This window comes from Balaenoptera acutorostrata, chromosome 2, assembly GCF_949987535.1.
Source record: "Balaenoptera acutorostrata chromosome 2, mBalAcu1.1, whole genome shotgun sequence".
NCBI classification, from domain to species: Eukaryota; Metazoa; Chordata; class Mammalia; order Artiodactyla; family Balaenopteridae; genus Balaenoptera; species Balaenoptera acutorostrata.
The window spans coordinates 177,037,253-177,057,262 of NC_080065.1; the positions used below are offsets into that span (position 1 = coordinate 177,037,253).

At 53.6% G+C, this 20,010-nt stretch overlaps 2 protein-coding genes across 4 annotated transcripts; both read left to right on the top strand.

Annotated features, from left to right (window-relative positions):
• The first annotated feature begins 961 nt into the window (after window positions 1–961).
• Window positions 962–12,785, top strand: YJU2B (YJU2 splicing factor homolog B). Of its 3 annotated transcripts, XM_007182074.2 has the most exons (11): window positions 962–1,037; window positions 1,768–1,812; window positions 3,569–3,790; window positions 5,190–5,243; window positions 6,692–6,774; window positions 8,509–8,564; window positions 10,225–10,285; window positions 10,766–10,908; window positions 11,004–11,176; window positions 11,850–11,988; window positions 12,086–12,785. In XM_007182074.2, exons 3-11 carry the CDS (start codon window positions 3,788–3,790, stop codon window positions 12,565–12,567), a joined length of 1,194 nt encoding a protein of 397 aa, XP_007182136.1. In that variant the 5' UTR covers window positions 962–1,037; window positions 1,768–1,812; window positions 3,569–3,787; the 3' UTR covers window positions 12,568–12,785. The 3 variants fall into 3 exon arrangements, with proteins under 3 accessions (XP_007182136.1, XP_007182138.1, XP_057397204.1); XM_007182076.3 differs by lacking the exon at window positions 8,509–8,564; XM_057541221.1 differs by lacking the exon at window positions 1,768–1,812 and having other exon boundaries at window positions 967–1,037.
• A 150-nt stretch (window positions 12,786–12,935) lies between these two features.
• On the top strand, window positions 12,936–19,063 carry MRI1 (methylthioribose-1-phosphate isomerase 1). Its single transcript, XM_007182077.3, has 6 exons — window positions 12,936–14,027; window positions 14,103–14,341; window positions 15,179–15,354; window positions 16,638–16,814; window positions 16,895–17,119; window positions 18,845–19,063. Exons 1-6 carry the CDS (start codon window positions 13,758–13,760, stop codon window positions 18,988–18,990), a joined length of 1,233 nt encoding a protein of 410 aa, XP_007182139.2. The 5' UTR covers window positions 12,936–13,757; the 3' UTR covers window positions 18,991–19,063.
• The last annotated feature ends 947 nt before the right edge of the window (window positions 19,064–20,010 follow it).

Consider the following 20,010-nt stretch of genomic DNA (forward strand, 5'->3'; position numbering starts at 1 on the left):
GCACTGGTGAATGATGCCTGGTGAGTAGTGAGCACTCCATATGCAGCACTATGATTACACAAGATCTGACTTATGAGGGCTTTAGAACAGGGCCTGGCACCAAATAGTATAGTAATAGTAGCAATCATAGCAGTAGTAGTGTCATCATTTTTCACACTGTCCTCGATAAATTGCCAGTTGACATGCCAGCCTCATCAGTGAGAAAAGGGTGTGTCCTTTACTCCATAATCCCCGTAGCCTGACATATAGCAGGCACCCAGTAAACAGCTGTTGAGCGAACAAATGAACAAACAGATTTTGCTACACTCTACAAGGCACAAAAGTACATTCAAAAGCCATTGCCCTGTGCAGAAGGCAAAATCAAGCTGGTCTGAAGGCTCTAAGACAAGGGCTGACCCACTTCTGTAAACGACCAGACAGTACATTTTCAGCCTCCATGGGCCATAGGCGCTCTGTGACAACCGTTCAATTCTGCCACTGTAGTGGGAAAGCAGCTACAGACAGGTAAATGAGTGGGCGCAGATGTATTCCAATAAAATTTTATACACGGACACTAAAATGTGAACTTCATTTGATTTTCACAAGTCATAAAATGTTATTCTTTTGATTCCCCCCGCAACCATTTAAAAATGGAAAAACAATTCTTAACTCGCTAGCCATTCAAAAACAAGGGGCTGGTTTGATTTGGCCCAGGAGCTGGAATTTGCCCACCATTGCTCCACCGCTTCAGCTGGCGAAATCCCGCTCTCTGGAAAGCATCATCAGAAAGGCGGTCCTCGGATTGGGTCAGGCAAAGTGGGCGGGGCCGAGGGTGGGGCATCGTGTAGTGCGTGCTGTTGGGAAGGGCAGGCCCGGATTGGTCCACTCCGGCGGCTGTGAGCGAGCGGCGTGTTCGACATTCAGCCAGTCAGCGCTGCGCTGCCGCCTCGCCCCGCCTCGCGCAGGCGCCCCTGTCACGCGGGGTGTGCGCCACGCCCCCTTACGCGCTCAGCAGGGACTTCCGGAACGGATGCGGGGTGACGTCAGGAAGAGGGCAGGTAAGTGCAGGCGGGCAGAGGGGTGGCCAGGCCCGGTAGGGTTGGGGGTCCGTCCACTGCTTCACCTGGCCTCGGAGCCGCCCGATGGGGACGAACGCGCCAGGGGCCGCGGGGCTCTGGGAACGTGGGCCCGATGCTCGGAGCCGCCCGCTCCCCAGCCGCGACCCCCGACCCAAAACCCCAGGCCCTGGCCGCGACCCCAGACCTGACCCTGGCCCATATTATACCTCTTCAGGTTTTCCTCATCTGGAAAATGGGACAGTAAGCCCCTACTTCTCTGGGTCTCGGTGAAGGTTTTTTTAAATGACGCTTGTAAAACGGTTTGGCATGAGAAATAATCAAAACTACCAACGTTTAACTCAGCATCAGGCGCTCTTCCAGATACTTTAATTCACTGAGTCTTGACAGCAACCTCATCAGGTTGATACTTGTATAAACCCCGTTTTACAAATGAGAAAACAGGCTCAAGAGAGAGAAGCAGTTTGCCCAAAGTCAAGCCACTAGCAAGCAAAGCAGAGTCGGAATCCAAGCCCAAGCATTATGCCCTGAGCCAGTGGGGTTTATCATTATTCTTGATACCAAGAACCAGAGATTTCTATACATCCACCCTGTAACCCCACCTGTACCACTCACTGGGGTGATAAAACCACGGTAAGACCCCCAACTCCTGTAAATGGAGTACTTACTCTGTGCAAGCATTACCCATGTTTGTATGTTATTTCATTTACAGCAACTCCAGAAAGTCAGTCCTCTTGCCATCATCGACTCTTTACAGGTGAGGAAATATAAGCTCAGGGAGGCTCAGACATTGGCCAAGGTTACCCAGCTAGTGAGGAATGGAGCAGGGATTCCAGCCCAGGGAACTGTGCCCCCAAAGCTCGGGTGGGCAATTAGCTATTTTGTTGGCAAAAGCATTTTTAGTTTGGAAGTGACTTTAAGAAAATCTGGTCCAGGGGCACGCTTTACAGGTGGAGGATCCGAGTTGGAGAGGAGTTTGGGGGGATGGTGGAACACTTTGTATCTGGGGCTTTGCACCCTGGCTCTGCCTTCCTATCAGCTCCTGGCCCCTGGCAAGTTACTTAAGCTCCCACATCCTCATTCGTCAACTGGAGATAATACTAACACAGTATAGAGTAAATGGGGCAATGATGTTGGACTCTGCAGCGGGTAGCACACAGTAACTATTAGAGAGCACACAGCTAAGTTGGCAGAAACAGTTAGAGACTTCCTGATTCAAACACAGGGAGCCAGCAAACTACACTCACAGGCCAAAACCAGACCACTGCCTGATTTTGTACAGCCCACCAGCAAAGAATGGATTTAACTTCTTAAATTGTGGGGAAAAAAATCAAAAGGAGAATAATATTTTGTGACATGTGGCAATCACGTGAAATTCAAATTTCAGGGTCCACAAATAAAGTTTTGTTGGAATACAGCCACACCCGTTCATTTACATATTGTCTATGGCTGCTTTCTAGCAGTGACAGCAGAGTAGAGCCGAGTTGAGCTGTTGGGACAGAAATTCTGGCCCTCAATCGAGAAAATCTGCCAATCCCTATTCTGGACTACACTTTAGTCCCTCATAGTGTCTCTCTTTTTTTTTTTTAATTTTTTTATTGAAATCCAGTTGATTTAAAATGTTGTGTTAATTTCTGCTGTACAGCAAAGTGATTCAGTTATACATATATATATGTTCTTTTTTTAACATTCTTTTCCATTATGGTTTATCTTAGAATATTGACTATAGTTCTCTGTGCTATACAGTAGGACCTTGTTGTTTATCCATTCTATATGTAATAGTTTGTATCTGCTAACCCCAAATTCCCAGTGTCTCTGTGTCACCCACACAGAGTCTTGTGGAACCTCAGTCAGTTATCAGAGGTTCATGAAGTCAGCATTTATCAGGAGCTGTCCTGGGTGCCAGAGACATAGCACAGTGGGACCCGGCCGAGGACACAGACTGTAAACAAGTAAACAGACACAGGGTGATGTGGTAGAAGCTCCAGGGAAGAAGAGACTTTAGATCAGGGGATCAGATGAGGCCTCTGACAGAGGTGATGTTTGAGCTGAGACCTGTGACAAAGAACACTTGTGGTGGGTGTTATCCTGTGTATTGCGGGTGTTTAGCAGCATTCAAGGCAGTTGGCCTGCACCTGCTGAGCTTTCGAAGGCAGCCAGGAAGCCAGTGTGAGTGGAACAGTGAGCGAGAGGGAGAGGGGTAAAAAGGTGGGCTCGGAGAGGCAGGCAGGGGCCCCATAGGCCATGGGGAGGGGTTTGACTTGATTCTCAAAGCAATGGGAATCACTGGAGGGGTTTAAGCAGGAAAGCGATAGTTCAGATTTATATTTTAACAGATCCTTCTAGCCCTTACGAGGAGAACAGACCGTGAGAGTCAAGGGCAGAGCCAGGAGCCTAGGGAGGAGGTGACTGTACTCGTCCAGGCGAGCGATGATGGGGGCCGTGGAGGGGTGAGAAGTGTCAGCTGGGAAATACATGTTGGATGGAGAGTGGACAGGACACTCCCTTTCCAGACAGACAAACGCCGCTCCTCGGATGCCTCCTACAGCTGCGGGGAGGATCGTCTGAGCCGCCACCACCACGCACAGCCCACCGCATCTTCACAGAGAAGCCGCGACTGTCTGCCAGGCTGTCCAGGAGGCTGGCACTGGGCAGTGAGTCGACAAAGCAGTGTCTCATCGTCTTTTCAGATTGGCTGAGTGGCGGGTGAGGACCAGTAGGCAGCTTCCAAGATGGTGAGTAGACAGGCTGTGCTCATTGGGTTTCTCTTCTGATCTTTAGGTGAAGGGAAGGGGTCCCCTGAATAGCCCTTTCCCTCCCCTAAAAGTCTCCTTCCCCACCCCTGACCCCAAGCTCTCAGGTATTTTCAAACTCTGGATCATGGCCTTTTGGTGCAGTGGTTCTCAAACTTTGCTGTGTACTAAAAGCGCCCAGGGAGCTTTTTTCTTTTTTTTTCCTGTTTTTTTTTTCTTAATGAGGTGTGAAATTCACATAACATAAAACTAACATTTTAAAACATATGATTCAATGGCATTTAGTACATTCACAATATTTTGCAATGACCACCTCTATCTAGTTCCAGAACATTTCCGTCACCCCAAAAGGAAACCCTATACCCAATAGCAGTCACTCCCATTCCCCCACCCCAGCCCCTGGCAACCACCAGTCTGCTTTCTGCCTCTGTAGATTTGTCCGTTCTGGACATTTCATATCAATGGAATCATGTACCATGTGTCCTTTTGTATCCAGCTTCTTTCACTTAGCATGATTTTTTCAAGGTTTACCCACATTACAGCATATATCAGAGCTTCCTTCCTTTTTGTGGCTGAATAATATCCCATTATATGGATGGACCATGTTTTGTTTATCCTTTCATCCACTGATGGACACTTGGGTTGTTTCCACCATTTGGCTACTGTGAGTGAACCTGTATGTACAAGGATGTGTATACACACGTGTTTTCCAGGGTTGCTTTTGAAAAGCCCTGTGTCCAGGCACCATGCCCCAGAGCAGGTCCTCTGTTAGGAGAACCTCTGGGTGTGGGTCCCAGGCATCATTATTTTAGAAACTCCTCAGGTAGTTGTAACGTGCAGCCAAGTTTGAGACCCACTGCTTCAGTGGATCGTTAAGTCAATAAGTCAGTTCAGCAGGTGGCTGCCAGCATTTAAAAGAGAGAGTCACAGCTGGGTGAGCATTCTTTCCTGAAACCTGTGCTTGTGCATTTGGGGTTAAATATGTCTTACCTTAAGTCACAGTCCCAAAACAACTGTGAAAGCCATTGCTCTAGGAGAGTCTGACCCTTGTGGAATTTTTCACAGCGACGACAGTGGGTTTTGTTTTGTTTGTTTGTTTTTCTTCGGCTGAGCCGCTCAGCTTGCCGGATCTTAGTTCCCTGACCAGGGATTGAACCCAGGCCACAGCAGTGAAAGCGCTGAGTCCTAACCAGTGGACTGCCGGGTAATTCCCAACAGTGGGGCTTTTTCCCCCAAGTCACCAGTCCTCGATGGGACACAGAGCCCTGGGCCATCCTCCAGGATATCCCTGTCTTCCTTGTCCAGGTCTCGCCCCTCAAGGCTGCATGAGTAGGTCTCTTGTAGGACCCTCGCTGACTCACGTCTCTCTTCTGCTTTCCAGGGTGAAAGGAAAGGCGTAAACAAGTACTACCCTCCGGATTTCAACCCTACAAAGGTAAGGGGCAGGCTTCCTTCTCCGTGTCCACGATAGCATAGCGACCCCACAGGGCAGGAGCCCCACGCTCTTCATCCCCTCCTGGAGTCAGAACCAGAGCTGCAGAAGCCCGGGCGGCCCCCGAGGTCTCCCTGCCTTGCACTTGTCACCTGCGTCTTGGGGCAGCCTTCCCTCCCAGGTGGTCAGTGTGACCCTCGTCAATGACCCATGTAAACACCAGCATGCCCAGTGCTGTGTGTTTCCAGTGGAGTCCAGAATGAGGTCCCACACACGGCCTCTGGGTCAGATCCCCTCACCCTCCCAGCTCCAGCTCGTCTGGCCTCCTCATTGTTCCCTCTGCCTGGAACCTCTCCCTCCCCCTGACCCCAAGACTCCTGTCCTTCCTTTAGGTCTCTCCTCACAGAGGGCCTCCCTGACCACCGTCTCATTCTCTGTCGCATGACCTAGTGCTTTATTTCTCTCCGTAGCCTTCTTAACTCCTTGATGCATCACCCATTTATTTGCGTATTGTCCATCTCCCCCTCTATTTATTTATTTTATTTATTTCTTTTTGACTGCATTGGGTCTCCGTTGCTGCGCACGGGCTTTCTCTAGTTGCGGCGAGCGGGAGCTACTCATCGTTGCAGCGTGCGGGCCTCTCATTGCGGTGGCTTCTCTTGTTGCGGAGCATGGACTCTAGGCACGCGGGCCTCAGTAGTTGTGGCTTGCAGGCTCTTGAGTGCAGGCTCAGTAGTTGTGGCGCACGGGCATAGTTGCTCTGCGGCATGTGGGATCTTCCCAGACCAGGGTCTGAACCCATGTCCCCCGCACTGGCAGACGGATTCCTAACCACTGCACCACCAGGGAAGCCCCCCATCTCCCCCTCTAGAACGTCTGCACCTCAAGGGCAGGGATGTTCACCTGTCTCATTTGTGTCTGTGTCCCCACACTGTGGGCGCTCAGTAAGGGGCTAGTAAATGAATCAGCATGTCCCAGCTGTGTGGTCCCCTGCACATGACTCGGCCTTTCTACACCACAGTCTCCCCATAGGTCCAAAGGGGAAACAAAACAACCTGACCTTCCAGAAACATTGAGGGATTAAAGTGAGATGACACACATAGAGTACCCAGCAGAGATTTGCTGGTCTTGTCATCTCACCTGATCTCACAACACCTGGAGGTAATTATGATCCTTGTCCCCAGTTGACTCATAGGGCTCAGGAAGGCAAAAGGTGAGGTCACTGCCCAGGGTCACACAGCTCTTTTAGTTCCTAAATGGGAGAGGTAAGATGCAGACTCCCGTTTTCCTGATTCCAAGCCCACTTGCTTCACCAAAGCCTAGGTGCCTCCCATTTTGCTGTGAACACTCCCAGCAGGACATAAGAATGAGGCCTCTCTCGGCCTGTGAGAGAGGGCCTGAGCTCCCCCAGCTCAGCAGTGCTAATCTGCTCCCTCTTCCTTTCCACACAGCATGGCTCACTCAACAGATACCATAACAGCCACCCGCTTCGGGAGCGGGCTCGGAAGCTGTCCCAGGGCATCCTCATCATCAGGTAAGGCCCTGGCATCACCTGAGGACCCCTGCCCTTTGTGCCACCTGGTGTCAACCTCAAGGAGCCTTCAGCACCCCCTGATTTTGCCCAGTGCTGCAGGGTCTTAATTCCATAAAGCAGAAAGTTGCTGTATCAGTCAGCCATTGCTGCGTAACAAAACGATAAGCACATGTTAAGCACTCGTGTTGCTCACGAGTCTGCAGCTCAGCTGGATGCCTCTGCTGGCCTTGGCTGGGCTTGGCTGACCTGAGCTGGGCTGTCTCACATGTTTGGGGGTTGCCTGGCTGGGGACTGGCCGGTCCAGCATGGCCTTGGTTGGTATGACTGGGCTGTGTTCCAAGTGTGTCTCATCCTCCAGCCGGCTAGCCTGAGCTTGTTCACACAGCAGCAGCCAGGTTCCAAAAGAGAGCCAGCAGAGGCACACAAGGCTTCTTGAGGCAGAGACCCTGAGCTGGTACCCTGTCACTTCTGTCTCATTGATTCCCCAAAGCAAGTCATGATGCAGGGAGGGGGTGGGACAACACACTGCACCTCTTGACAGGAATGGCTGCAGAGTCATCTTGCAAAGGGCATGGACATGGGGAGGATAAAGAATCACAGCCATTACTGCAGTCAAGCCAGGACGATGGCCATTCCCGGGGTTCTCCTCTTATTTCTGGCCAACACCCTGTGGGTCAGCTGTGGCGGGAAGCAGAAGCCAGCTTGTGTCGTCCCAGAAGGAGCCCCTCTCTGCCTCCTTCTCTGCCTCATGAACTCTGCCCTCAGCCTCTGGGGTCCGCCCTGGGCCTGAGCAGAGCATCCAGTGACAAAACCATCAGAGGCAGGAACATCTATGGAAAAGTAGTCAAGATGCAAATCTCAGCAGTGGCCCCAAGAGTCAGAGCTGAAGGTCACCTCCAACTCCCGCCATGCCTCCACACTCCAGAGCCAACCACCCACCCTGCCTTCATCCAGTCTGTTTGCCAAGCCCTCATCTCATCTGTACAGTGTCTTAAATTCACCTCATTCATTACTTAATGGTTTTGTTTTAAAAGAGAAGCTCCATTACTGCTGTTAATGGAAATTTACTGGAATTGCACGTTGCAAATAGAACTGGATAAAAGAAACCCAGGGACTTCCCTGGTGGCGCAGTGGTTAAAAATCCACCTACCAATGCAGGGGACACAGGTTCAAGCCCTGGTCCGGGAAGATCCCACATGCCGCAGAGCAGCTAAGCCCGCGAGCCATAACTACTGAGCCCGTGCGCCTGGAGCCTGTACTTGGCAACGAGAGAAGCCACCGCAATGAGAAGCCCGTGCACCACAATGAAGAGTAGCCCCCGCTCGCCGCAACTAGAGAAAGCCCGTGTGCAGCAACGAAGACCCAGTGCAGCTAAAAATAAATAAATAAATGTATTTAAAAAAAAAAAAATCCAGTGTCACTACAACTTAGCTAAACTGGAATCGAATACCAGTGCCCCCTGAAGCCTGCTTCCTCCTCTGCTTGGAAACTTGTGTAGCTGACGTGGTGGGATATGGAAGACAGGGCAGCACCCAGCGGAGACGCTCGCCCAGACTGGGTCAGCTGGCCAGAGAGCCACGTGATGGGCCTGACCTGGTTGCAGGAATGACCACCGTTCTTTACCCTCCCGCTTGCACGCCCTTTGCAATGTGACTGCAGCCAGAGTCGCTGACCTGGAGATCCTGGGAGAGCCCACGTGGACAGGGACAAATGAGCTGTTCTCTGTTTGTGTAGATTTGAGATGCCCTATAACATCTGGTGTGACGGCTGCAAGAACCACATCGGCATGGGTGAGCTTCCGCCCGCTGCCCTGCTCCCCACCCTGACCCCACGGCCAGCGAGCCCCTTAACTGCTGGGCGCCGTGAGAGGCCGTCTCCGCCGGGCTCCCGATCAGGAGTCGAGTAGGGGACAGTGGGCTGCAGTGCCTGGGGGGCTGTGGATGCCTCATGGCAGAGCGGTTAGGAGGCTCTGGGTTCAAATCCCATCCCTGCCACTTCCTCGCTGGTGACCCTTGGCAGGCGACTGACCCGCCATGCGCCTCGATTTACCCGTCTGTGAAATTCAGGTGGTATGAGTGCCCGCCTGTGTGGCATATAAAGTGCTTAGTGCAGGGAATTCCCTGGCGGTCCAGTGGTTAGGACTCTGCGCTTTCCACTGCAGGGGACATGGGTTCGATCCCTGGTTGGGGAACTTAAGATCCCACAAGCCGCACAGCGCAGCCAAAAATAAATAAAAAGTAAAGTGCTTAGTGCACAGCATGTGGCACGTGCGAGGGCTCGTAAACTCAACCTGCTGCTGCCACTACCCTTACTGTTACCTTTAGCATTCACACCCCTGATCGTGCCCACAGGTGCACAGATGGACGGACAGACATGGGTCTGCGGCCCTGCTCAGCAGCCCTGAGGCCTGCAGCAGGTGACTCGACCCTCCTGGCTTCCGTTTCCTCCGCTATAGTACGGGGATCCTCAGCCCTTCCCGCGGCGCCTGGCCCAGGGCAGCAGCTCGCTCTGTCAACAGGAGCCGGCAGCTCTCGGCAGGAGGGTCCAGTGCAAGAAAGAGGGGCCAGGCCACCCCACTGCTGAAGTGGAACGACTCCCCCCAACACACCCCCCTGATCAGACCCAGCAAAGGGGCACCTGCCCCAAAGGCCGCCAGGCGCTCAGGCGGCAGAGAGCAGGGCGCAGCCTGACACCACACGTGGGTCAACCTCAGGGCGTGAACAGAAGCAGCCCCCCAGAAAAGGAAAAGCCAGCCAGGCCACACCACCAACCCCCCCGCAAGCTCTGTTTTTCTAGTTTAAGCTTTTTTCACTCAGTAAGCAAGATAAGAGTCAAGAATATATCATCTAATTAGTGAAAAAGGAACAAAAAACCTGGATATTCTCTAGAAAAATAATAAAAGCCAACCCTTTTTTTTTGGCCGCACCCCACAGCTTGTGGGATTTTAGTTCCCCGACCAGGGATTGAACCTGGGCCCCGGCAGTGAAAGCACGGAGTCCTAACCACTGGACTGACAGGGAGGGAATTCCCAAAAGCCAACCCTTCTTGAATGCTTGCTGAGCAGCTGGCCCAGTGTTAAGCGATCCGTGTGTATCACTAGCTTCTGCAGTTCTCACACCAGCCCTGTGCGGTAGGCATCACAGCCATCCCTATCCAATCGATGGGGAACCTGAGGCCAGACGGCCAGGGCAGCTGGCCTAAGGTCGCACAGCTGGTGGGGTGGAGCCAGGGTTTGAACCCGGGCCCTCTGGCTCCATCCAGCCCACCCTCCTCTGTGGCCTGAGCACCCATCCCGCAGCCTAGACCTGGCTCCTTTCTGCTTGAATTTGTGTCCTCCAGAGGTGTCTCCCCTGCAGGGGAGTGAAACACCACCCCCGTCTACTCCCCACCCCAGGAAAAGACGCTGAGGGTGGCCTGAGCCCTAGCCTCGTTCTCTCCCTCTCCTCCTAGGTGTTCGTTACAATGCAGAAAAGAAGAAGGTTGGCAATTACTACACGACCCCGATCTACAGGTAGAGGCAGCCTGGTGGGCTGCAGGGTGAGGGGGCCACACAGGAGTCTGAGTGGGAGGGAAGTTTCTACCCTCTGCCTGATGATTATTCCCTGGGGGTCTCCTGGAAACCATCGTGGTCTGTCAGTCAGGGCACATCCTGCCTAGGACCCTTCATGGTTCCCACCTTCTTCAGAGTAAAAGCCTGAGTCCTCCCCGTGGCCCACAAGGCCCCGCAGGCTCTGCTCTGTCCCCTCAGGAGGGTTTGTTGAATGAATGAACGAACGAACAAATGAATGGATGGATGAACAAGTGAACAAACTCCGGACAGAAGGTCAGTGCCGGGGTGAAGGAACCATATCTGTCTCACCCACGGCTGTCCCCCCGACACGGAGCCCAGCATGTAGCAGGTGCTCCGTGAACCCTAGTTGATGACACGCACGGATGGAAGGAAGCAGGTCACAGTGTCCTGACTCTAGCCCACCGCCCTCCACCCTCCCAGGTTCCGCATGAAATGCCACCTCTGCGTCAACTACATCGAGATGCAGACAGACCCCGCCAACTGCGACTACGTGATCGTGAGCGGCGCCCAGCGCAAGGAGGAGCGCTGGGACATGGCAGACAACGAGCAGGTGCTGACGACAGGTGAGCGCCAAGGGTGGGCTCCGAGCCCAATCCCGACCCTGACCCCAGCCCCGAGCCAGGGCCCTGAAGGCCCAGCCCCACTCTCACCCCTGCAGAGCACGAGAAGAAGCAGAAGCTGGAGACAGATGCCATGTTCCGACTGGAGCACGGTGAGGCTGACCGGAGCACGCTCAAGAAGGCCCTCCCCACCCTGAGCCACATCCAGGAGGCCCAGAGCGCCTGGAAGGACGACTTCGCCCTCAACAGCATGCTGCGGAAGAGGTTCCGGGTGAGCAGGGCTCCGGCCCAGGGTCAGGACCACAGGCAGGCGGGGGTTGCCTGGCATCACCAACAGTGGAGCGGGGAGAACAAAAAGCAGGCTAAGCGCACTTCTGCCTCAGGGCCTTTGCACAGGCTGTTCCCTCCACCTTGGAACACTTTTCCACCAGATATGCGCATGGCTCCCTCACTCAGACACCTTTTCTCAAACATGATTTTCTCAGGAGACTGTCCCTAACCCTCCCCTCTACCATGCACACCACATTTAAAGTTGAACCCCCTGCCTATTTCCTACCCTCTTCCCAGCATTCTTTCTCTCCTCACCACTTTGTCTTGCTCACCCACTAGAATGTCAGCTCCACCAGAGCAAAAGATTTTGTCTGCTCACTGCTGTGTCCCTAGTGTCTAGAACAAGGCCTGGCACCAGAAAGACGTTCTGTAAATATCTGTGGAAAGAATGAATGAGTGAAGAACCCAGTGGTACACATACTAATGATTGTGTCTCCTGCTGTTGAACAAATTCTATGTCGCGAGCACTGTGTGAGGCCTTTTCCTCGCATCAGCTTGAAGAGAAGGAAACTGAGACCCTGAACACTGGAGGGATTCTCCCCTCCAGCCCAGAGGGCAAAGAGGCACGGCTTTGACACCCGCCATCCGTCCCCAACCCCTTCTCCCCAACACAGGAAAAGAAAAAAGCCATGCAGGAGGAGGAAGAGAGGGACCAGGCCCTGCAGGCCAAGGCAAGCCTGGACATCCCGCTGGTGCCGGAGACGGAGGATGACCGCAGGCTGGCCGCCCTGCTCAAGTTCCACACCCTAGACTGTGCGTGGGGGCCAGTGGGCGAGGGGGTCGGGGCAGGGGGAGATGGGGGGCTGCTCGGGCAGAGGGCGGCTCTGGACCTCCCTCTCCCCATCCGCAGCATATGAGGACAAGCAGAAGCTCAAGCGGACGGAGATCATCAGCCGCTCCTGGTTCCCCTCCGCCCCGGGACCCGGCGCCAGCAGCAGCAAAGCCAGCAGTGTCCTGAAGAAGCTGTCCCAGAACCGCAGATCTGCTCCCACTGGCTCCCCCATCACCGTGGGGCACCTGGGCATTGTGCGGCGGCGGTCCCGGGAGGTCCCAGAGAGCCCTCAGCACACGGCTGAGACCCCCAAGTCTGGGGAGCCACGGGTGCCGGAGGGGACCGCCCAGGACAGGCCCACGTCCCCCAGAGACTGTCCTCAGGAGACCGCCAAGACCTGCAAGAACAGTGGGCCACCGGGGCAGGAGGAGAGCTGTCAGGACAGGCCCCAGCCCCTGCCAGGCTCCTCCCAGGAGGCAGCCGATCCCCAGGACACACCACAGCCCTGCAGCCTCAGCTCCTCCCTCGTGGCTGACTACTCCGGTTCGGAGAGTGAGTGATTCTGGGGGCCAGATTCACTCAGGAGGCCGAGACACACCGAGGAGGCCCCTCACAGGCTGCGGCCCCTTAGCCCGCCAGCCCTTGGAGAGCTCGGTTACCACCCTCCCCAGACCTCACCTCCTCACAGTAATAGAGTTGTTATTTATTTGGTCCTGGAGAGGGTGTCTGTGCCTTGTGGGACCCCCGACCTCCCAGCATTAAAACCCTGCTTCTTTGCCTCTGCCTCAGATTACTAGATGGGCCCAGGAGCTATGCCTGCACCCCTCCCCCTGCAACCCAACTAAGCTTGCCCAGCATCTCATCAGCCAATGCTGATGCTGTGACCACAGCCTGGGTCCCCACCCAGCGTGATGAGGGTTGAAAGGTAGTAGCCCAGGCTGGCCTGTAATCGGGGCCAACTTCCTGGAGGAGGTGGCACAGGAGGTGGCACATCCTGAGTGTGAAGGATGAAAATGGGGCTGGACAGCAGGGGTGCTCAGGATCCAGGCCAGATGCAGGAGGGGATGGAGCACACAGGTGTGGGCTGTTCATTATCCCCCACCCATGGGGACACCCTGGAAGGGTCATGAAAGAGTCCCCAGCGTGTTGCTTCCTTTGAAGGCAACTAGTAAACTGAGCAAAAAACAGCTGAGCATCCAACCAGGTGCCTCATGGCCCACCACCTCCCCCTAAACCCTGGAGAAGGATCATTTCACAAATATTAACGGAGCACTTGCAGTGCACCAGACGCTATCCTAGCCACTGGAGATACAGCGGTGAACAAACCAGACATACGGACCTCTCGGGGCTGAGGTTCTGGCTGAATTGTGCCGAACTTGTAATGTGCCCTGTCGGGAGGTGGTGGTGACCCCCAGCCCGCAGGCCTTTACTCCCCGCGGGGATGGGAAGGTCTCAAGCCAGCAGTAAGAGTCTGTTCGATCTCAGAACCCCCTTTTGGTGCCTTGCTCTATGTGAGGCCACAGGCAGCACTCGCTCTGGCTGGAGGAGTCAGGCACCTGAGGGTACCCACCTGGCACTTAGCAGTCTTGCTATAGCCAGACGCTAAACACAGGACTTGGCATGCAATAGTTGCCCTATAAGTGGTGGCACCTTTGTGGTTCCGAGGGTGCGGCTAACTGTCCAGGTTTGGCGGGAAAGGTGGAGTAGGACCCGGCGCCTGGATGGCGGGTCCCAGGAGCCAGCGAAGTTGATGTGCGCCCGCTCCTCCTTCCGGGAGAGGTCCCACCCCTGGGGCCCTGGCCTCGCCCCCTGCGCCCTTTCCGGCCCCGCCTCTGGTGCGCGCGGCCAGCTGAGCCCCGGGAGCGGCGGTGATCGCGGCTGCAACAGCATGACTTTGGAGGCGATCCGCTACTCGCGGGGCTCACTACAGATCCTCGACCAGCTACTGCTGCCCCAGCAGAGCCGCTATGAGGCGGTGGGCTCGGTGCGCCAGGCCTGGGAGGCCATCCGCGCTATGAAGGTGGGGCCGCTCGGTGGGACCGGGGTGGGGGGCTTCCCGTGCCTGCAGTCCCTGACGCCCCCATTTCCCCAGCAGGTGCGCGGCGCCCCAGCCATTGCGCTCGTGGGCTGCCTCAGCCTCGCCGTGGAGCTGCAGGCAGGCGCCGGGGGACCCGGACTTGCCGCGCTCGTGGCCTTCGTGCGCGACGCGCTGAGTTTCCTTGTCACCGCCCGGCCCACCGCCGTCAACATGGCCCGCGCCGCCCGAGACCTGGCCGACCTCGCAGCCCAGGAAGCGGAGCGGGAGGGCGCCACGGAGGAGGCGGTCCGAGAGAGGTAGAGGGGCCTTGTGCCAAGCGCTGCTCTAACCGGCGGCTATTCATTCTTTTTTTTTTTTTTGCGCAACGACGCATGTTACAGATGGGGAAACTGAGGCAGTGTGCTCTTAGTCCAGGGCCACACAGGCAGGGCTGGGACTCACCACCGGGCAGCCTGGCCCCGGTCCTTGAACTCAGTGCCCTGACTTTGACCTCCCTGAATGTCCCCAGCTCTAACTGACCTTGGAGGCCCTTTTAAGTGCCACCTCATTTACCTAGTTTTTGCTTTTGAAGAATTTTGTTTCTAGCCCTGGTCCTCTCCCTGCTCTCTTCCCACTCTCTCCCTCCCCATCTGCTGCACAGATACTCTCCATGTTTCTTAACCCCCACCAGGGTCCCTTCTGCCTCAGGGCCTTTGCACACACCATTTCTGCAAGCCAGGTATCCATCGACCTAATCTCCTCTCCTTCAAATTTCAGGTTTGTGCCTTCCCCACCCCCCATATAATACAGCTCATTCCTGTCCTCTGTCTCCTGACTCCGCTGCCTTTTCCTTCACTTTATTGTCTGTTCATCACCTGCCTCCCCCACCTCAGTGTCAGCTCCATAGGAGCAGAGATTTTTGTCTTGTTCACTGCTGTGTCCCCCAGCCCCTGACGCACAGGAGGTGCTTGGTAAATGTGTCTCGAGAGCAGATGGAGTTACAGTTAGGTGGCTGTGGCAGAAGGGTCCAGCCCCACAGCTGTGAGAGGCTTTCAGCAGGAGAGCTCCAGGAGAGCAGTGTTGGGCAGGGAGGAGGGGCTGGTGTGGGCCCTGAAGCCTTGTGACTTGTGCTCAGAGCCCCTTGTCGGCCCCAGAGTGATCCGCTGGACCGAGGACATGCTGGCAAAAGACCTCCGGGACAATCGGAGCATCGGGGACCTGGGAGCCCACCACCTCCTAGAGCGGGCAGCACCCCAGGGCGGCAAGGTGATCGTGCTGACCCACTGCAACACTGGCGCACTGGCCACTGCTGGCTATGGTACAGCCCTAGGTGAGTGGGCAACCACGGGGATAGGGGAGGGCCCTTTCTGGATGCAAGAGAAAGAAACCCAAACCACTTTATACACCCCCCCCAAAATGTGAATTTATTAGTTCTTGTACAGAAACACTCAGGGGGTTGGCTTCAGGTATGACTGGATCCAGGGGCTCAAATAATAGCATCAGGGTCCATCTATCCGTATCCCTAAGATCTGCCCTCCTCCATGGTGGCATCATCCTTATGCTCCACTGGTCGACCAGGGTTCAGATCACGAGGAAAAGAGCCTAGGGTCTCTATTCTGACAGCGTTAGAAAAGTCTCCTTGTATCTCGGGGGCTCTGATGGAGTCATCTGTCCATCTAGGATCAGTCACTCGATAGGTCTGGCCTGTGCCACGTGCCTAGAAAATCGGTGGGGGGAGTTCCCTGGCAGTCCAGTGGTTAGGTCTCGACGCTTTCACTGCTGTGGCCCAGGTTCAGTCTCTGGATGGGGAACTGAGATCCCGCAAGCCGTGCAGTGCAGCCAAAAAAAAAATTAAATTAAATATTCTTTAAATAAAAATAAAGTTAAATTAAAATTTAAAAAAAAGAAAGTGGGTGGGATGTGGACTCCAAGAGGACTGAGGGGTAGGGCGTAGCCCCCTAAAGAAAGATTAGGGTAGCTGTGACCGGGACCAGGGGGACTGGGTCCTGGGGTTCAAGGCAGCAGATTCCACTTGATCCTAAATTCTCCAGGAGGTTTCCCTACCTGCCTAGGTGCCACCCTTGTGCCTGGGGACTGAGGCTCTCATGGCAAAACATTCATTCATTGATTCACTCAACAAATATCCATGCTTAATAAATGCTTATCTACTGTGTACCCCATCATTCATACATGCATCCATTCCTTCAGTCACTCAACATTTATTAAGCACCTACTGTGTGCCAAGCACAGTTCTAGGAGTTAGGGACCCAGCAGTGGAGAAAGTAGATCAAATCTCTGCCATCAGGAGCAGGAAAATAGAAGGAACAGACACAGGAACAGAACAAATACGTATGATGCATTTGAAGGTGGTAAGTGCTAAAGAGAAAGAGCAGGGGTTGGCAGTGTGAGGGTTGCTATGTGAGATGGAGGAATCCCGGCAGACCTCACGGAGAAGGCATTCTCTAAACACATTTGTACCAGGCAGAGAGAACAGCCACTGCAAGGGCCCGGGAGTGGGACTGCATGCTTTGGAGAACCACGCTGCTAACCAGTGGGCTGCCCTGCCCATCTGTCCCTTTGCATCTCATCCTCCTGGTGGGCTGGGCCCCACAGGTGTGATCCGCTCGCTGCACAGCCTGGGCCGTCTGGACTATGCCTTCTGCACGGAGACCCGGCCCTACAACCAGGGAGCCCGGCTGACGGCCTTTGAGTTCGTCTACGAGCAGATCCCCGCCACCCTCATCGCCGACAGCATGGCGGCAGCCGCCATGGCCCACTATGGAGTGTCAGGTCAGCAGGTGGGGGGCGCCAGCGGGCAGGGCTCCAGGCATCCAGGGCCCGGTGGTGACTCCCGGCATCTCATTCCCCAGCTGTCGTCGTGGGAGCCGACCGCGTGGTTGCCAATGGCGACACGGCCAACAAGGTGGGCACCTACCAGCTAGCCATCGCCGCCAAGCACCACGGCATCCCCTTCTATGTGGCTGCCCCCAGCTCCTCGTGTGACCTCCACCTGAAGACGGGCCGGGAGATCATCATCGAGGAGCGTCCTGGCCAGGAGCTGACCCATGTCAATGGGGTCAGGATTGCGGCACCCGGTAAGCCATCCGCCCAGAGGGGGGCACCATAGGCCTGGGCACCTCTGTTGAGGCACCCTGACCCCTTCACAGGCAGCAGGTAGTAGTTGGGGTGTCATCAGCCTTCTGGGGCATAAGCTGCTCCTTCAAGCCATATTTTAGAGCAGACACGTCTTGGAGGTCAGATTCAAGGTCAGAAGATACAACTAATGAGTTGGGAAGCCTTGAGCGAATTGTCTTGCTCTTCTCCAGCTCTGTTTTCTCACCTGAATAAGAAATAAGAGTACCACCTGGCCGAGTGCTTATGAGGAGACAGATATTTCTCAGCTTCCCCACACTTCCTGGCTGTGTAGCCTGGTTGCCTAAAATTCATCCCTAAGAGCCCCATGAGCTGTTTTCATGACCTACCTCATATACCCCAGGCGGTTCAGTGTAATTAACCCATGTGAAGTGGAGAACAGTGCCTGGCCCGCAGTGCTCCTTAAATAGTAACAAGTATGATCGAAAACCTTTTATAAAAAGGACCAGTTAGGGAGAGGGAATTTGGGACTGACGTGTACACACTGCTATATTTAAAAATGGATAACCAGCAAGGAACTACTGTATAGCACAGGGAACTGTATTCAATATCCTGTGATAAACCATAATGGAAAAGAATACAGATAGATAGATAAATAAATAAATAATAAAAATAGATACATTAATTCTGGAAAAAAAAATATTTTCTCGTTATTTTTTTGGTGTCCCTGCTTTCCTGGAGGCTTAATTATTTAGCACTGATCAAAACCCATAAGACCATGGAAAGCAGAGTTGACAACCCACTGTGCCCCTCCCCCCAGGAAAGCTGGGTAACACGGGCCAGGTGCAGTCTGGGGACCCCGATACTCTGCTCTGGCCAAGGATCACAGGAATGCAGACCCCAGGAGAACAGGTCTTCCTTCTGATTTTTCCAAGAGAAGCCTTACATTTGTTATATGTTTGAAAGCTCCCACACTTTGAAAGCTGGCAGCTAGTTCAATGGTCTTAAAAAACTGTGAACCAGAGAAAACAGAGTTTGCAGCCTCTTGTGTAAGAGATTGTTATTCATTCAGCAAATATTTTTGAGCACCTGGCCAGTGCCAGGTGACATGATAGGGCCGGGGAAACAGGAGTGAAAAAAGACATAAAACTCCCTGCCCTCACAGAGCTGACAGTCCGGTGGGGAGACAGATAACAAACGAGATAAATAACAAAATTCCAGTGTATGTTAGAAGGGGGTAAAGGCTGAGGAGAAATAAATGAGGCACAGAAGGATGTGGGAAGTGTCTGTGCAGGGGGTGGATTAGACAGGATTATCTGTTCCCACCGAGAAGGTGATATTTGAGCAAAAACCTGAAGCCAGTGAAACATCAAGTCATGTGCGTATCTGAGGGAAAGCATCCAGGCAGAGGGCACAGCCCATGCAAAGGCCCTGGGGTGGATTCTCGGAGTTTCCTAAAGAGATTCTTGGAGCAGGCACAAGTGGGTGGATGTATATAAGACTTTGAAAGCTTCTTCTTAGGCGGTGACAATCCAGGAATGTAGGGGGTCTAAATTCATTACTGGTATCAAAACCCATGCCTTCATGCACTTTTGGGGTGAGGATCTCTAGATTCTCAAGGATTCCCCAATCCCAAAAACCACTGTGAGTGAGACAGGTGACAATAGCTTGAGAACTTTCACTGAGCCTAATACCTGCCTTTCTTGCCTCCCCCCTCTCCCCTGCAGGAATTGGGGTTTGGAATCCTGCCTTTGATGTCACCCCCCACGACCTCATCACTGGCGGCATCATCACAGAGCTGGGTGTCTTTGCCCCTGAGGAGCTCCGGGCAGCCCTAGGTGCCACGGTCACCCTAGATGGACCCCAGAAGTAACCAACCTAGCTGTCCATATCCTGCCCCCATTATTTTTATAATAAACTTATTGAATGGCCTGCCCAAAAGCTGACCTTTTTCCCCCAACCACAGTTCTTCCCAGAACACAGAAAGCAGACAGGGCCTTTGCATGGCTCTTAAGATCCCAGCAGCTGAAGTCAAGCTGCCTGAGTTCATATCCCAGTTCCACCGCCTTTTCTTTTTCTTCTTCTTTTTTTTTTTTTTTAAATTTATTTATTTATTTTTGGCTGTGTTGGGTCTTCGTTGCTGCGTACGGGCTTTCTCTGGTTGCAGCGAGCGGGGGCTACTCTTCGTTGCAGTGCACGGGCTTCTCACTGCGGTGGCTTCTCTTGTTGCGGAGCACGGGCTCTAGGCGCTCGGGCTTCAATAGTTGTGGCACACGGGCTCAGTAGTTGTGGCTCGTGGGCTCCAGTGCGCAGGCTCAGTAGTTGTGGCGCACGGGCTTAGTTGCTCTGCGGCATGTGGGATTTTCCCAGACCAGGGTTTGAACCCGTGTCCCCTGCATTGGCAGGCAGATTCTTAACCACTGCGCCACCATGGAAGTCCTCCACCGCTTTTTCTGTTGTGTGATCTTAGCCGAATCACTTCACCTCTCCATGCTTTCTTTTCCTCATTTACAAAATGGAGACAATACTAGTACCTCCCTTTTTGGTTGCTCTCAGGGCTGGAATTAGGGTGACACCTCAGGTGCAAAATTTTAGAGGAGGTCCTGAGAAGCTCAGTAGTCAAGATAAATAATAGCTTCATGCATTATTTTTGAAAAATCAAAATTAATGCAAAAACAATCCATGGTGAACAAAATATAAAGATATTAAGTAGAATGAAACCCTGACCTTGCATATCCTGACCCTACTCCCTTCACTCCTGATACCAGCCCTCGTTCCAACAAAACTTTATTTACAACATCAAGCAGCCAGTCCACAGACTGTAGTTGGACGATTTGATTTTCTTTGTTTTAAAATATTATTTTTGAATGTTGAATATATTTTTATCTTGATA

Excerpts from the sequence above, each read along its gene's own strand:
- YJU2B (XM_007182074.2), top strand. Across the intron at positions 8,565-10,224 it reads CAAGAACCACATCGGCATGG|GTGTTCGTTACAATGCAGAA; the intron begins GTGAGCTTCCGC and ends CTCTCCTCCTAG. Across the intron at positions 11,177-11,849 it reads TGCTGCGGAAGAGGTTCCGG|GAAAAGAAAAAAGCCATGCA; the intron begins GTGAGCAGGGCT and ends TCCCCAACACAG.
- MRI1 (XM_007182077.3), top strand. The coding sequence starts at position 13,758 with ATGTGCGCCCGCTCCTCCTTCCGGGAGAGGTCCCACCCCTGGGGCCCT. Across the intron at positions 14,342-15,178 it reads GAGGAGGCGGTCCGAGAGAG|AGTGATCCGCTGGACCGAGG; the intron begins GTAGAGGGGCCT and ends TGTCGGCCCCAG. Across the intron at positions 15,355-16,637 it reads TGGCTATGGTACAGCCCTAG|GTGTGATCCGCTCGCTGCAC; the intron begins GTGAGTGGGCAA and ends TGGGCCCCACAG.